The 18,356-nt window shown below is 40.1% G+C and overlaps 1 protein-coding gene across 1 annotated transcript in view; it reads left to right on the top strand.

The window, feature by feature from the left end:
• Window positions 1-18,356, top strand: part of NMT1 (N-myristoyltransferase 1) — a 34,199-nt gene that overhangs the window by 842 nt on the left and 15,001 nt on the right. The window contains exons 2-4 of the mRNA XM_079130276.1: window positions 12,841-12,949; window positions 15,539-15,683; window positions 17,852-17,970. Of these exons, the coding sequence (XP_078986402.1) occupies window positions 12,841-12,949; window positions 15,539-15,683; window positions 17,852-17,970 (373 nt within the window). The remainder of the gene's footprint in view (window positions 1-12,840; window positions 12,950-15,538; window positions 15,684-17,851; window positions 17,971-18,356) is intronic.

Genomic DNA, 18,356 nt, shown 5'->3' with positions numbered 1-18,356 from the left:
CGTGGGTTTAATACTACGATCCTGTACTTTAGAGTCTTGTCATTAGTAACTGTATTTTTCCCTCGGGAACAAAAAATATGCACCAGATATTTAAGTGTTGAGTTCTTTTTTTCCAAGTCAGTTTTCACTTTCATAAGCCACAGCTTAATTAATCTTTCTTTCACATTGTTGGCACTCACTCTCCCTCTCCCTATTTACATGTACTTTTTTTTTCGACTGAAAGCCATGAGAGAATGTTCTGGGTATATAGCTTTTGCTGAATCTGTGGTGGTCTGATTTTTATAGCCAGCTTGTCATTTGCAGTAACTGCCAACTCTTTGCTTTCCCTTCCCCCAGGGAATGTGAAGGTAAAGATAGGTTGAGGTTTTTGGATAAACTTTTATATATTTGTTCTGCTGCATTGTAGATGTGGAAAAGCAAAGAATTATTTAAGTGCTTAATAATCTGTTTGTAGTGAACTTTAGGTCAAAAGATCTAGCTTTCTGGTTCTTCCACCAGCATGAATAATCACAATAAAGCCACTTGCAGTGGCGCAGGCCTTTAATCCCAGCAATACAGGAGGCTGAGACAGAAGGATGGTAAAATCAAGGCCAACTTCAGCACCTTAGTGAGACCTTCAGCAATTTTAGCAAGATCCTGTCTCAAAAAATAAAAAAGGTTGGGAATATCATTCAGTGGTCAAACCCCTGGGTTCAATCCCTAGTACCAAAGAAAACAAAAAATCACAAGAATAATATAGAGGAAAAGGAAGCTCGCCAAGTTTGGTTTTTTTTGACTGCTTTCTGTTGGTATAACTCATCACAGATCTAACATAACAAAAGCCTTGTTTTGATGTTCGATATTCCTAAGAATAGAAGAGCTGAGAAAGAGGAAGCAGGAACCAGAAGGCAGCCCTCTAGAGTAGAGATCAGAATCATGAGAGTTGTTGAATGTGAGAGTCATTTCAGAAGTGAAAGTATAACTTTTCCTTTGCTCTTTGTGAAATTGCTTTTATTTTCCTCTACTAAACTGTCGATCTGATCAATGCCTACAGTCTTTTAATAGATTTCATTCTTCATAAACCGAATCGCTTTGCAAACTGTATAGTATAGCTCAGTGGTAGAGCATGTGCTCAGCATGTTGATGTTGGAGGCCCTGGGTTCAATCCCCATCAATAAAACAGAAAAGAAAAAAAAATCTGTTTGACAGAAAATTTTTTATTTTTATTTTTTGGTACCAGGAATTGAACCCAGAGGCACTTTACCATCAAGTTACATTCCCAGCCCTTTTATTTTTTATTTTGAGACATGCTCTTGTTAAATTTTTGAGGCTGGCCTTGAATGTGTGATCTTCCTGTCTCAGCTTCCCGAATCACTGGGATTACATGTGTATGCCACCATGCCCAGCACTTTTTCTATTTTGTAGTATAACAAAGTGATAACCCAACCAAACGAAATTTTTTTGTGTGTATTTTTGTTTGTTTTTTTTTTGGTTGTTACTGTATGTGGTTATGGTTTGGATGAACAAATTGCTTTCATTATAGAGGTCTATAAAAATGAATTGGAGGTGACAGTTGAAAAACAGCCTAGTCTGAAGGAGAGAGTCTAATTCTGGCACTTAGAATCTGGGATAGAGTAAAATTTTTCCACTAACTTTCAAAGCAAAGTGTTTTGGGAAGAAGCAGCATGGCACAATGGGAAAAGCATGAACTTTGAGTTATTCAAACCTGATTCTGACACTGGACCTCTGACCTTGGGAAAGTTACTTAACCTAGAGTTGTAGAGATTAAATGAGAAACATAGAATGCAGCTCTCCCCCTCTCTCGTTTGTTCTTTCTATCTTCCCTAACCTACCCCAGCTTTTCCTCTGCTCTTATCACATACTGTATTTTTGTTGCCTTTATCATAACAATAGTTAAGTAACTATTGATAATTTTATTTAATGTGTCCAGTCCCTGCCTCCCTGATTATAAAGTGCACAAGAACAGAGATTGTGTCTTCGAGATGCCTGGCACTTAGTGGGTATTAATGGGTTTTGGATAAATGAATGGCAAATGCCTGACTCAATGTTAGTGTAGTTTCACTTCCCGTCATTGAGTGGAAAGATGTATTTTTTTCTTCTGTACATACTTTCTTTTCACAAGAAGTCTCATTGTAAACTTTACTAAAATTTTTGTCTGTTGCCTACAGAAATCAAGCAACCTCCAGTTTGTGGAAGTACAACCACCAGTTATTTTTTTGTTGTTTTTTTGCAGTAACTGGGGATTGAACCCAAGGCCACTATTCTACTGAGGGACATCACAGCCCTTTTTTATTTTTGATTTTGAAACAGGGTCTCACTGTGTGGTGGAAATTGCTTCTTTTGAAGCTAGTGATTCTAAAGTACCACACACAATAAAGGTTAATAACAGTTCAAGCTAACTGTCTCAGGCCTGTCTTCCAGCACGGGCTCATAGTGCTTTCTACCAATGAAATCTTGCACTGGATTAATAGGAAATGCAGCTGTGCTAGTTTGTTATGTTTCTTTATATATGAGTTTCGTTCTTGATGTTTGTCATGAGTATTTCTTTTTTAATATTTATTTTAGTTGTAGATGGACACAATGCCTTTATTTTATTTATTTTATTTTTATGTGGTGCTGAGGATTGAACCCAGTGCCTCACAGGTGCTAGGCAAGCGTTTTACCACTGAGCAACAACCCCAGCCCTGTCATTAGTGTTTCTTCCATAATTAAATAAATATAAATATATGGTCAGTATAAAAATTCATACATATGTATAAATACATACATATATGCACATATATGCTTATACATATGTGTTTGTCTTTCTAGGTTTTTTTTCTTTTTAAGACGGGGTCTCAGTATATTCGGGCTGGTCTTTGATGAGCTTAAGTGATCCTCCTATCTCAAACTTCTCAGTATCTGGGACTACAAACATGTGCCACCACACTCAGCTCTGTCTACAGTTTTTCTATGACCATTTAAAGGAAAAAAAAAAAAAAAAAAAAAACCACTCAGCTGGGTGCGGTGGCGCACACCTGTACGCCTGTAATCCTGGCAGTTTGGGAGGATGAGGCAGGAAGATTTCACATTTGAGGTCAGCCTCAGCAATTTAGGAAGACCCTGTCTCAAAATAAGAAACCAGCTGGCAAAATAATTCAGTGGTAAAGTCCCCTAGGTTTAAACAAACAAACAAACAAACCCACCCATACTCAATAGAGGAAAGAGGTTAGCATTTTTCCCACAAGTACTTGCCCGATGTAAATTGCTCTGAAAAATTTATAAGAGTTAGATTAAAATAATCTTTGCACATCCTTTCATCCCTCTGCAATTCCTGATTCATCCATATAGTTTAATTTGCCCTTTTTTGGGGGGTGGGGTTGTTCTGGGGGTTGAACCCAGGGCTTCTCTTATGCTAATACATCCCCAGCCACTCCTCTCCCTTTTTTAAATTAAAGGCTTTCTAAGAAGTATTAAAGAATCATCAGCTGGCAGTGGATTTTTTTTTTTTTTTTTTTTTTTCTTTTCCTATGCTAGGAATTGAACCCAGGGATACTCAATAACTGAGTTTCATCCCTACCCCTTTTTATTTTTGATTTTGAGACAGGGTCTCTTGCTGAAGCTGGCCTTGAACTTGCAGTCCCCCCGCCTCAGCCTCCCGAGTTGCTGAGATTACAGGTGGGTACCGCTATGCCTGGCTAGGTCTCAAATTTGTAATTCTCCTATCTCAGCCTCCCAAATCACTGGGATTACAGCCATGTATCACCATGCCCAGCTTGGCAGTGGATTTTAACAAATATAAAGTTTTGCGGGCTGGGGTTGTGGCTTAGTGGTAGAGCGCTTGCCTAGCTCGCACGAGGCACTGGGTTCCATCCTCAGCACCACATAAAAACAAATAAATAAAGGTATTGTGACCATCTACAACTAAAAATATTTTTTTTAAAAAAAAGTTTTGCAACAAGAAAGAATTAAGACTACTTTGTTTTTAGAATCTTTTTGGAATTTATTTTGCAATGTCATCAGTAACAATTAAGGAGAGGGTCAAGAGCTCTCTGATAAGGGATGCCTCTTCTCCATCCTACTCTTTTTCCATAGGGTAGAGTAACATGGATTCTTAGAAGTTTTCCTCATTTCCTGATCATGAGATATTGTTGCCCATGAAGAAACTTAAGAAGAAAGAATGGACTTTTTCAAAGTTAATTCCATAAAGCTATCTTTACTTGCTTTTGTTTTTTTCTTCAGATTCTCCAAAAGTAGTTCTCTCCATGTTTACTTGATGACTAACAACTGCTTCCAGCTCTTGGAAAGAAATCTTTTTAGTCCCTTTTTCTTCATTTTTCCCTTCAGCCTTTGGTTTTCAAAACTAGATCAAAGCACAAGTGAAAAGAGAAACCTCATCACTGATATCAAATAAGTGTTCTAATTTTGCTTCCCAATTAAGTGGCAATTAAAAAAGAAACTAATCAAGAGCTGCTTCAAAGAGAAGAGACTGGAAAGCAGAAGAAATGAAAAGTAAATGAGAGCCTATTTCAGGGAGACTGCTGCTCGTGGCAAACTAGTTTTGCTGATTTTTCACATTGCTTAACTAATGTGCTCACGCCAAAGTTTTCCAGCTTTACTAAGTTGGCAGTTAACCCTTTCCCTATAGAGTCTCGAGATTTAGTAACTTTAGGAGAATGCTTCTTTAGCTCTTTCTCTTTAATTTTTATCTGAAATCTCTGCTCTTTAAGCCTCTTTTCTAATTCCTCAAAGGTGTCCTTGGGATTGTTGCATTTAATACATGCAAAATATGGCATCCTGTATTAAGAGAACCTGAAATAAAACCAAATTAAAATTCTATGACATGGTCAGTACTTGATTCAAATTATTTCTCTAGTGCTGCTGCTGACTGGGAGTAGCTGAGGATTCACTAAGGTGTTTGTGTGTGTGTTACTGGGGATTAAACCCAGCAATGCTCTGCCACTGAGCTACACGTCCAGCCCTTTTTATTTTATTTTACTTTGAGACAGAGTTTTGCTGTGTTGCTAAGGTTGACCTCTAACTTGAGATCCTCCTGCCTCAGCCTCTTGAGACCGTGGGATTATAGGGATGCACCCTCGCACCCAGTTCACTCGCGTTAAATGTCCAATAAATGTTACCTATTGCTGTTACTGCTGTTTTGGACATTGTGCTGAGCCTTTTACATGGATCATATCATCCACAAGTTCACTTATGAAGACTGATTTAGTTTTTATTGGAATTTACATCTCTACCTTTCCCCCTCTCTCTCTCTCTCTCTCTCTCTCTCTCTCTCTCTCTCTCTCTCTCTCTCTCACCCTCCCTCTCTCTCCCCCCCCGCTCCCTTTTTTTTTTCTTTTTTTGGTGGTGCTGAGGATTGGATCTTTGAATATGCAAGGCAAGTGTTCTGTGACACTGAACTACACCTGCAGCCCTCTACTTCTCCCTTTGACATCTCAGAGGATCCATTCTGCACTTGCCAGATTCCTTTTCCCTACTAAGTTGACTTCTGAATCCTGAATCTGCAGCAGTGTGATCCTACCTTTGGATCTGTTCAACAACCTGTGGACGTTTCTGAACTAGGGAGCCAGGTGTTAAGGGAGATGGCTGGCCCTTTGAAACTCCCCTTGATAGACCAGTGTGTTCTTCAGAGGTTATGCTAGTATGTGAAGTTGTTGGCATTGAGTCATTGCTCAGAAAATTACTGATAATGGTCTTTGAACAGCATTTGATTTGGCTTTGGAGTTGCAGGGTCACAGTCTAGCACACCAACCAAACTCAAAGGATGTGGAATTTTCAGTTTGTCTCATTGCCATTTTAAACAGTTCCATCAGAGCTTGTATCACCTCTGAAGAACAGCTATTCTTGACAAGAATTGGCTATATCACCCTCAAAACTCTCAGGGAGGACAGAGGATGGCAATAAAAGAAGTCTTTTTTAATTCCTGACCATAAGCTGCTCTTCTTTTCACAGGCGCCCTAGGGTACCTCTGTGACAGTTCTAAAGTGTCTTTATTTTTCCCATGATTTAGGGTTCACAAGTGTATTTTTTTTTTAATCTAAATAACTAATTGGTAGGAATATGTAGAGTTTGGGGTATCACATTGTGATCCTGCAGCTACAGCAATAGAGAATAGGTAGCTGATATTGATTCATACCATTTGGTTTCCTCCAGGGCATCCCTTTATCTACCTCTCTTTGGGTTTTCTGAATACTGATAGGTTTGCTGGTTAATGTATCATACTGCAGAAGTAAATTGATTTGCAATAGGATCCTCTGATATTTAAAAGAATTAGAGGTTAAAATTTATTTTAGCAAGTGTCTCTGGAAATTTTGACTTTCAACCCAGAAAATTAACTTCAACTTTTATATTATGTTATTTATTTATTATTTATTTTGGTGCTAGGGATTAAATCCAGGGGTACTTTACCATTTTACTACATAGAGTGTCCCACTCTGTTTTATTTTTGATTTTGAGACAGGGTCTTGCTAAGTTGCTAAGGGCAGCCATACTTGTGATCCTCCTTCCTCAGCCTCCCAAGTCACTGGGATTACAGGTATGCATCATCCTGCCTGGTTAACTTCCATCCTTTAGCGGTAGAAAACATGTAAGCAGCTGGGTATTGTGGTGCATGCCTGTAATACCAGCTACTCTGGAGATTGAGGAAGGAAAATTGCAAATTCAAGGCCCCCCTGGGCAACATAACTAGACCCTGTCTCAAAAAATAGAAAGGGCTGGGGTTGTGGCTCAGTGGTAGAGCACTTCCCTCACATGTGTGAGTTATTGGGTTCAATTCTCAGCACCGCATATAAATAAATGAATAAAATAAAGGTATGCCAACAACTAAAAAAAATATTAAACAAACATAGAAAGGACTGGGGATGTGACTCAATGATAGAGGACCCCTGGATTCAATCCCCTGTACCACACGAAAAAGAAAACAAGTAACCAAAAGTTGTGAATTTTATTTCTTGGACTTTTCTTCTCTTGGTCTCATAACCTGTGGTCTCTGTAAGATATCAACACCATTTGAGATAGAGTGAAGCTTTTTTTTTTTTTTTTGTAGGAACAGGACAGATCCTAAGAAATCTGACAATTTAAAATCCCAACCAGCAGCTCACAAGAACACAGCATTTCCACTGCTTTTTTACAGTGTTAACACACAGCTGTCCTATAGAACCAGTACTAAAGATGTTTTGCTGACCTCTTTTGTACTAAAGCTTTTCAGAGTTTTATTTTAGCCCTGAGTTTTATATTATGCCCAGAAAGCATCTGTCAGACATGTAATTGTTGAACCCATAACCATGTGCTTATTAAAGTATTAAATTGTTTGTTTTAATTTTAAAATAGACATATCAGTGAGAGCTGGAGGAGTAAGAAACAGCTTTCTAGATAAAACATGACCTGCTCTCCTAGTTATCTCTAATACTTGCTCCTCTCGTACATTGAAGCTTTGTTCTAGGGCCTAGAGTGATAAAGCAGTTAATATTCTTTTGTCTTTGGAGGCTTCTAGGATAAAATCTTACAATGAATGAGACCCTTGCATTTGAGGAGTGATGGCTCCAAACTTTTAGAAATTGCTGGCTTGGTCCTGGGTACTTACTGGTTGGTTAGTTATGACCAATTTGCCTCACCTTGGTTTCCTTATCTTTAAACAGCAGATTAAGTCAGATGACTCTGAGATTCCTTCTGGCCCTGTAGGCTTAGCTCACACTCATGATAAAAGCTTTCAGTTCCCTGGTATGCACATTTGAGTAGATTTTGTGATCTTGTAATATTGAGAGAAGGCCCACATTATGGACCCTTGTTGTTGTCTGGAAGTTCTCTGCTCCTCCTGTTCATCTGTCCGCTTGCTCCTCCCTCCCAACCACCCACACACCCCACATTTTATTCTATTTCTAGAAGTAAGTACTGAGGTTCATTTTCTACCTCCTCCTCTAGCCCTGATTTTATACAAGAGTGTCCAAAGGATTTCTTATATGTTTGAACTTAATTTTTTTAGCAATTGATAATCAATTTATTAAAATAGTTGACTTAGGCATCTGCAATGGTGACTTCAGCTTCCACTCCTGGTTTGATACCTATGATTTTAATCTGCTTAACATTCTCAGAAGGACTATACAAGTCATTGAATCGCGTGTGAATCCCATGTCTTAGACTCTGCACCACAAGGTGTTTCTCTTGTAGTGATTCTCGGAGTCTTGGTACACATGCCCATGGATCCTTTCACCTTGAAACTTCTTTTTGTCCTCTGAGAAGTCAGTGCACATCATCTCACTTGCAGCTGGTCAGGATAATTCTAATTTGGCAAATCACCACCTCTTTGGTAAATCTACCAGTGTAGATTTTGAATTATCTTTCAAAGTTGTGTAGGGGCTGGGACTCAGCAGTGGAGCACTTGCCTCACATGTGTGAGGTGCCAAGTTCAATCCTCAACACCACATAAAAATAAATAAAATAAAGGTATTCTGTCCATCTACAACTAATTTTTTTTTAAATGTGAATAAATGATGGTTTAAAAAAAAAGTTGTGGCTAGCTGGGCATAGTGGTGCTAAGACAGGAGGATTGCAAGTTCAAAAGTCAGTCTCAGCACCTTATGGAGACCTTAAGCAACTTAGGGAGACCCAAAATAAAAATAAAATGGCTTGGGATGTGGCTCAATGGTTAAGAGACCCTGGGTTCAATCACTAGCACCAAAAAAATTAAAAAATTTAACAAATAAAAGCTGTGGCTGTGGTGTGGTTTCCTGTCTTATCCCTCAGCTGGAGAGAACAGCAGTGAGTCAGGAGCAGGAGCAAGCGGAACAGCTCTGCTCTACCCACAACTGCACAGTCCTCAGAAAGCTTAGACTTAGAATTCCAGGCCATTGTTAAAAGATGACATTTCTCTTCTTTTCTGCAGTTCTCTAGCTTCACCCTCCTGAGTACCTAGGACTGCTGGGGTGTACCCTGAACCTGGTTTCCAGTTCCATTAAAAATGATTCAGAGCTGTGTGTGCTGATGACCCTGTAGTTCCAGCACTCTGGAAGCTGAGGTGGGAGGATGAGTTGAACCCAGGAGTTGGAGACTCCATTTGGTGACACTCCATGTCAAAAAAAAAAAAAAAAGGAGTCAAATTCTTGGAGAAGGACTAGCTGGCTTCTCTGGGATCCTGTGGTTTGATTTTCCCCAAATCCAAACTGAGGTCATTCTTCTGTGAACTTGGTTTCCTAAGGATTTTTTTTTTTCTTTTAGTATTTTTTTAGTGGTCAATGGACCTTCATTTTTTATTTATTTGTGGTGCTGAGAATCGAACCCAGTGCCCCACACATGCAGGGCAAGTGTTCTACCACTGAGCCACAACCCCAGCCTTTTTTTTTTTTTTTAATATAGTGTTACAAAATTTCAGAACATTTTTATTAAAATAAACAGAATGCCAAGCCTGCTTCACGATAAATTTTCAAGTCCATCTTGATTTTATAATAGAAGCTGGGAAAAAATGACAATAATTCAACATTCACTTACGGGTGGTATCATGTACCTGTTCTATAATGCAAGAGTTAGGGATAGTATACATTCAGTCATTCAGTAAGCAGAAGGGTACCATGCTAGATGCTCAGGCTGCATATATACCCCACATTCACCAACCAATAAAAAAGGCTTTTGAACATAATGTGCAGAGTGCAGGGATGAGAGAAATGGAGGATTTTTGGAGGCTGCTTAGAATGGAGCATCTCACCTAAACCTGGGTGGTAAGGTGGCATCTTAGAGGAAATAACCTCTAAAGTGGGTCTTAAATATTGTTAGTATTAGCCAGGTAACAGAGATGCAACCCCAGCCTTTTTAAAAAATTTTATGGTACTAGGAATTGAACCCAGGAGCATTCAGCCACTGAGTTACATCCCCAGCCCTTTTGAGTTATTATTTGAGACAGGGCGTCATTAAGTTATTGAGGCTGACCTTGAACTTGTGGTTCTCCTGCCTCAGCCTCCCAAGTAGCTGGGATTACAGGCAAGCACAACCTGTCCAGCCCTAGGATGCTTCTTAAAGTCCTAGTCTCAAAACCTTTGAGCTTGGTTTCTGATGAATAATTAAAATCATTATAATTTGATAGCTAACCATAGTGAGCTCCTTGGAAGTATTCTCCCTAAGTCAGTTTTCTTCCTGATTGGGGATGTTGACTGTAAGACTGGTGAGTTCTTTATGTGACCTTGTGAATTGTGGCTCAGTACCTGGTCGCTCAATGAAAATGACTCATTTAAAAAAAAGCAAACTTCCCTTTGTTCAACTGTTGGTGTACTTGATATACAAGTTGAAACAGGATTGTTGCTCAGTAATTGTATATGCACATTTAAGCCAGTGCAGGGAAAATGGAATTAACTTGGGTTTTAGTTTGGGTCTTAGAGTTTGCCAGGCAGTAGTACTGGTAATGCATAAAACAAAACAAGAGTGCAGCCCAAGATCCTTACACAAAAACGAGGTCCATGATGTGACCACTGCATTAAAGTATTTCCAGTGAACAACCAAGAACAAAGGTATAAAGGTAGTTTTAAAGGTGATTTTCTACACTTGTAAAGACTTTTGAAGTTGGGAGAAGTCATATCTTTTGTTTTCCTCATGTAAAATCGTGTTTAATAAATATCCAGTTGGTTAATATGCAGCAGTTCTTCCCCTCGACCTTTTTTGTTTTTTTTCATAGAATTTTAAAACAGTTTTTAGGGCGATTCATATGCAAAGATCGATAATTCATTCCACAAATTGATGTAAAGTCTGGTAAATTGTATTTAACAGTGGTAGGGTACTTCATTGTCTCCTAACATCAGTGGTGTGTGTTTGTGTATGTGCGCCTTGTTCTTGGATGGAACACAGGTCTGTGGGCATGCTAGGCCAGCAATCTGCACCGAGTTGTATCTCCCCCTCCCCCGCCTTTTTTTTTTTTTTGGTAGTACTAGAAATTGAACCTAGGGGGGCACTCTTCAACTGAGCCACATTCCCAGCAATTAATTTTTTTTTTTTTTTTTTTTTTTTTTTTTGCGATAGGGGCTTATGGTTCAATCCTTCGCACCACAGGAAGCAAAAAGAGAGTTTCACTAAGTTACCTAGGCTGGCTTCAAACTTGACAATCCTCCTGCCTCAGCTTCCCAAATTGCTGTAATTACAGGTGTGTGCCACCACACGCAATTGCTAGCCCTGGCTTGTTTCAAACTTGCAAACCTCCTGCCTCATCCTCCTGAATAGCTGGGATTATAGGTGTGAACCATCACGCCTGACCATCAACTGGTTTTTAAACCTTATAATATTCCACTTAGTCCTGGGACTGAGATGAGAATATCTGGAATAAGAAAGCCATATAGTTGTGATAGGCCACAATTGGGCCTATGTGTGATTTAAAAAAAAAAAAAAAATGAGTTATTAAGAAGAAAACATAATCTTAGACTGTGAATAATGGTGGTTCCCATTCTTTGCCCTGGGCTTAGGGATTTTTCTGAGCATCTGGTTTTAAGGAGTTCACCTTATTCCCTCTCTGAATGTTCTCAGTATTTCCTCTGTTATACTTCTGTGTCTCATTAATAGAATACCTAGCAGGTGCACTTTAAGACCTTACACTGGGACTAAGTGAACCTCCAGTCTTTACTATTACTGACTTCACATTCTTTTCTCATCACTCTAAATTCTGTATGTCAGGAATAGGAAGAGATAATTTTGAAGACGTTCAACAAAAGCAGATGGTAAGGGATGGTAGAGCACTCGCCTCTCATGTGCAGGGCCCTGGGTTCAATCCCCAGCACAGCAAACAAAAAGGAAATGGCAGGACTTGGTTACAGATTTCCTTCTCTATAGAACAGAACAAGAGTGCTGCCCATGATCCTCACACACATACATGCAGTACCACTTACTGTTAGCTGATATTAGTCTTCAAATAACACTAAGGCATTTTGAGACTCCAAAGTCTTCCTGAATTACAAATGGTATTTCCCATAATGTTATTGGAAAATGTATTTTATAATGTTTAAATTATTTGACAATTGGTTATCTAGAATGTATAAATACACACTGAGCTATATCCCCTGCCTAATTTTGACTTTGTAATGTGTCTAAGAAACTGCTCTTGCTGCATTGTGCTGAGGGAAAGTATCATAAGGACATCCCCTGTACTACATTCATACAAATACACATTGCATGTGATCTCTCCATGGCAGGAGTAGCTGGGTACTGCTGCTTTTACTTAATTTTCTCAAGATTTCTAATGCCGGGGTTTGTCACTTGTGGTCCCTCAGTCTGAGTCATTTGATTCCATCCTCAAACCTGCAGGCCTGATTTGGGCGTTTCTCCTGACTATTTTGAACACAGATTACTACAGTGTTAAACTGACTTTTTCCCCATCCCTTTCTCTCTTTTCCATACTGCCTTGTGCTTTAAGTCCAGTTGGGGAAGCTTGCTGCATTTGGGGAAGAAAGGCAAAGCATTCCAAAAACACTTCTCCTTCCTTTTGGCAGTTCTCCTTTTTAAATTCAGGGTCCTAAGGAAGCTGTAGCAATATGAATACCCCTTTGACAATTTTCATGTGCCTTTGGTACCATCAGCTTGGCAATCTAAAGAAGATAAACACATAAAGCAAAATGAAAAATAGCCTTTGAAACAAATAGTATATGCTTCTCACAGTGCCCCCTCCCTGGGAGGCTGAGGGGTGGGAGTGGGAAGGAGAGCTGTGCTTGCCAGTGTCCTCCAAATGCCCCTTCTGGGAGCTGGATTCTCCAGTCTGCTTTTGAAGCCAACAGGCTTGATTAAGGAAGGTCTGTTCCACAGAAAGCCCTTTGTCAGTGTAGCTCAAAACAGATGATAATTTTTTAAAAACCCTGCATCAGTGTTTACTTTGTCTTGCAGTGGTTTGAGTCCAGCCAATGACACTGGAGCCAAAAAGAAGAAAAAGAAACAAAAGAAGAAGAAAGAAAAAGGCAATGAGACAGATTCAACCCAGGATCAGCCTGTGAAGGTAACAAGGAGACTCTGTTTTCTTATGACAGTCTGTTTTTCAGATGAGAATGTTTTGAGGTAAATGTAGAAGAACAATTTAGATTGACTGTCTCTACCCACATTATTTCAAGAAGCAAGAATTGGATCCCAGTGCTGTCCTCCGCTGCCCTACACCTAGGTGATGAAATTGCTCTCAGTTCCTTAAAAGACACAGGAGGGTAGACACTGACTTCCAAAAAAGTGGTGCCCTTCAGAACTTACATACTGCTGGTGTGCTGAGCCACGTGTTGTGGAGTAATGACTCTGTGACAGCCTAGAGCAGTGGTGTTTAGCCTTCTCTGTTTTAGGACTCCACCACTATAAGAATAAAAACCCTTTAAAAAAAAAATCTTTTCGAACATTTATTTTATTTTTTTTTAATATGTGTGTTGAGAATTCAACCCAGTGCCTCACACATACCAGGCAAGTGCTCTACCTCTGAGCCACAACTCCAGCCCTAAAAGCCCTTTTATTAAAGCAGTGCTATAGTAGTCATTGTCTTGAAAACCAGGAGTCCTGCAGAGTTTTTCTGAGTTCCACTATTGAAAACACTGGCCTAAAGTATACAGCCTAAGACTGACACACTGGCATGAAACCCAGTGATATGGGAAAGGATAGTTTTGTTCCTTAAATTAAAACAACATTACCAAAGAAAACCTTTTATTTCAGGTAAGTGTTCTCTTCAAAGTAGGTTTGGGGGGAACAACTCAAGACTTATCCATAAGTCCCTTTTAGAAATGCCTTAGAAACAGTATACAAGTCTCAGAAGAAATCCAGTCTCATTTCCAGTATATCTGTGCTTTGCTTTATTCTTCAAATGTTATACTCCAACTTGAATCTTCTATCTTGTTAAGACATATCTTCTAGTAATTTTTGACTACTTCTAATGTCAGACCCACTATGGAGGGCTGAGGTTGTAGCTTAGTGGTAGAAGACTTGCCTAGCATGTGTGAGGCACTGGGTTCGATCCTTAGCACCACATATAAATAAATAAAGGTCTATTGACAACTGAAAAAATTATTATTGCTGACTACCGTGTTCACTAGGCTCTTACCATGAACCTCATTTAAATTAGCCCCAATCTTCATCATTCCTAGAAGGGAAGTAGGACTCTTTCCATTTCAAACATGAGAGAAGTGACTTATCCCAGTCTTTCATTCAGGAATTCTCTAGCCCAAACCTATGCTGGTTTCAGGATATTTGTCTGGGAGTGGGTATTTGTCTGACTGCATGAATATTTGAACTCAAGCCTATATTAAAGTAGTTCACCTAACTGGATCCAGTAGTACATGCTGGTAATCCCATCTACTTGGGAGGCTATGGTGGAGGATCCCAAGTTGGGCATCAGCCTCTGCAATTTAGTGTCTCAAAATAAAAAGAACTGGGGATGTGGCTGTGCGGTTGGACGTCCCTGGCTTCAATCCCCAATACTATAAAAAACGAAAGAAAGAAGTGGCAAGCATAGTGGCACACTCCTGTGATCCCAGTGACCCAGGAGGCTGAGGCAGGAGGATCACAAGTTCAAAGCCAGCCTCAGCAACTTATTGAAACCTTGTCTCTAAATAAAATATAAAAAGGGCTGGCTGGGGTTGTGCTCAGTGGTAGAGTGCTTGCCTAGCATGTGCAACACACTAGGTTTGATACTCAGTACCACATATAAATAAATAAAATAAAGGTCCATTGACAGCTAAATATATATTAAAGGTGGGGGGCACTGGGGATGTGGCTCAGTGGTTAAGTACCCCTGAGTTCAATCCCCAGTACCAAAAAAAAAAAAAGAAGAAGAAATAAATAAAATTGGCTAATCTATGTCTTCACCTGAAAGTCTCCAAAAATACTTGGAGGGTATTGGAGATTGAATCAAGGGTCTCATCCCTGCCAAGCACACATCCTACTATTAAGCTGTACCCCTACCTTGCTGTAAGACATAGTTTTGAGAGAACATTTTGTAGAATAATATATAGTTCAATATTGGTTTTTGAAAGATATGCATGTGTTTGGAACTTGCATGCAAAAAGTCCGGAATTATATTAATATCTTCTCACCTCAGCTTGACTGTTGATGTCAGGATTATATTTGAAGGATAGTGACTGGGGTTGTGGCTCAGTGGTAGAGTGCTCGCCTAGCGTGTGTGAGACACTGGGTTAACCAATCCTTAGCACCACATAAAAAAGTAAATAAATAAAATAAAAGTTTTGTGTCCATCTACAACTACAAAAAAAAAAAAAAAAAAAAAACTTAAAAAAAATTATATTTGAAGGATGGGATCATGGAGTTTTTACCTTTCAAGTGACTTACACTCCTTTGTATTGTTTGAAAATTTTCACTGAGCATATAGTACATTTGCCATCAAACCACCCAAGAGTTAGAAGGGGAGACACTGTTGGCAGCACCTCTTAGTTCATCATCAGCCAGTCCTTCTCCAATTGAACAACATTTTGACCTTGGATTTAGGACAGTGGAACCACCCCTTTCTTTGAGTTGTACCCCTTAACTCTTGAACTCCTAATAAATCAGAAGTCTTACTAACACAATGGGCCTTTTCTCTCCCAAACTTTGTCTTTCCCAGATGAACTCTTTGCCAGCAGAGAGGATCCAGGAAATACAGAAGGCCATTGAGCTGTTCTCAGTGGGTCAGGGACCTGCCAAAACCATGGAGGAGGCCAGCAAGCGAAGCTACCAGTTTTGGGATACACAGCCTGTCCCTAAATTAGGTATGTGTGTGCTTTTTTTCCCAGGTGAGGGTGAGGAATGTGTCCTAGTTGTGTTCCATGCTGAATTTGAGAGGGAGAGCAGTAGAGTCCTGGAGTTCCTTGGTGGTTATTTTTAGAGAGTTGTTTTTTAAAAGGAATATAGAAGACCGTTGTTCAAAGAACTTATCATTTCACAGCAGCACACACTGAGAAATAAGGATTCTTTTAGTCCATCATCATCCAGTGTAAATCTACAAAGAAAAGTAGTGTATTGGCACATGATGAGTGGGGATGTCTGTCCATGGGTCTATCTTCCTGCTTAGTTTTGTGGGATACTCTCCTGTTAGTCTGGGCAAATGTGTAGACCTGGAATGGGGAGTCTCCCCTTCTCCTCCCCTTTTTCTTAGCTGATGCATACTTACTTAATGTGACATTTTACTTAACAGTGGTAACTTAGCTCCTGTAATACTATATTTAGGTTTTATCAGCACCTCAGCAGTCATTTAAAAAGCTGTAATAAAGGCAGGCACAGTGTTACACACCTGTAATACCAGCAGTTTGGGAGGCTGAGGCAAAAGGATCACAAGTTTGAGGCCAGCCTGAGCAGCTTAGCAAGATCCAGTCTCAAAATAAAAAAATTTTTGAAAGAACTAGGGATATAGCTTAGTGGTAGAGCACACCCACAAAAAAAAAAAAAAAAAAAAAAAAAAAAAAAGAGGTCACATTCTAACACTAAATGAAAGTGACCATCAATTTGTATATGTTACTCTGCTTTCCAGAAATACTGTGGGACTTGACAGTATATTCTTTGGAGAAGAGCGGGTGGGCAGGGCCAGGCCAAAAATTAAGAGGGAAGAAATGCAGCTGGACCCAAGAAGATTCTAGCTGCAGAGGTGGGGAGTATACATACAAGTGCTCCTCAACTTAATGATGGAGTATATCCAGATAAATCTATCATAAGATAAAGATATCATAAGTTAAAAATGTACTGAATACACTTAACCTACCAAACATCACAGCTTGTACAGCTGATTTATCAAAAAATAAATGGAGGCTTACCATTCAAACACTGTATAAAAATTTGGGCTGGATGTGGTGGCACATGCCTGTAATCCCAGAGGCTTGGGAGCCTGAGGCAGGAGGATTACCAGTTCAAAGCCAGCCTCAACAACTTAGCGAGGAGCTTAGCAACTCAGCAAGACCCTGTCTCTAAATAAAATATAAAAAAGGGCTGGAGATGTGACTCAGTGATTAAGCACCCCTGGGTTCAATCTTCAATACAAAAAAGTTTGTTTGGTATTGTCAGTTGGCAAGCCCTTACTGAGTGCTGTGTGTAAAATACGAATCTGAAGATATCACCCTAACCTCTCCCCTCCCCTGCTACCCCCTTAAAAACCCATTAAGAATATCTCAGGGCCCTAAGGATAAAGTCCAGCTCCTGGAGTATGGGTCCTCCATGACTGGCCCTGCTTTCCTGTGCAGCCTCAACTAGTTCCAGTTCCTCTCCTTGATCTCCAGGGCCCCCCACCCCAACTCCCACAGAGGAGGGACAACTGGCCAGAGTGGAGATGTGTCAGAGGCTGACTTCCTGGCAACACTGCATGCTCAGTGATTCAGCCTAAAGGCACTTGCAGGATCTGAGCACTGAGGGCCTGAGTTGGCAACAGCAGTTAACTGGCCCACACTGCTGAAAGCCATGGGTGGTAGGGCCAGAATTGAGCTTGGCGCCTAAAAGCCATCATCTGGCTTCAGGAATGACCTAGTACTTTGCTGTTGATACAAAGGTAGCCTTGTTGCAGTGCCTTACAAATCCACTCAGATTGGGGGGCCTGGACCAGGGCATGACAGCATTCTTTGCACCAACCAGGAGGCAGGAAGCCAGATTAGTAAATGATAAATGTTTGTCATCCAGGAACCCAAGGGAGATTTAAAAGGATTTCCAAAAATGAGCCACCTTAGATCCCAGTAATTGTTCTGAGGTTTTGCCCTGCATTGGCCTTCAATTAAAGGCCAAGTGTAGATAGAGGGGTATTTTCAATTGCCAAGCACAGAATGTTCTTCAGAATCAGAGCTCCTAGGGAGAAGAGGAATTGCTGCGATCATTTTTTGATCTGAGTGCCCCCCCCAGCCCTCCCCTGAAGCCCATCCCATAGGAGCAGAGGGTAAGGCTCACGGCTACGTTCTTTCAGGTGAAGTGGTGAATACCCATGGTCCTGTGGAACCTGACAAAGACAACATCCGCCAGGAGCCCTATACCTTGCCACAGGGCTTCACCTGGGATGCCTTGGACCTGGGAGACCGTGGTGTGGTGAGTAGGCCTGGGACCTGTGGATAAGACAGTGATTATACAGACTGCTCAGGAACTCTTGAGAACTAAGCCAAGAAAGGCTGAATAGAACCCTATCTCTTGCTTCTTGGGGCCTACCTAAGACTCCATATAAATAACACTTGGCATTTCTGGCAGGTTGAAAGTTGCCCTCTGTGGCTTCCCAATATGAATGAATAACTTTCTTTCTCTCTCTCTATTTTTTTATTCATTCAGTCTCTTGTCATATTTCTTGGGTGTCTCCTGACTGATGACCTGAGACTGCTGCATAGGGATCTCTTCTTCCCTTTCTATCAGAGCTTCTTTTTATTTTTATTTTTTTAATTTTTTTTTTTTTTTTTGACATGAGGAACTTTGTTTCCCCTGGA

The sequence above is a fragment of the Sciurus vulgaris genome (assembly GCF_902686455.1).
Source record: "Sciurus vulgaris genome assembly, chromosome: 3".
Taxonomy (NCBI): Eukaryota; Metazoa; Chordata; class Mammalia; order Rodentia; family Sciuridae; genus Sciurus; species Sciurus vulgaris.
The sequence above is the reverse complement of the archived record's forward strand: the minus strand, read 5'-3'. Positions and strand labels throughout refer to the sequence as shown.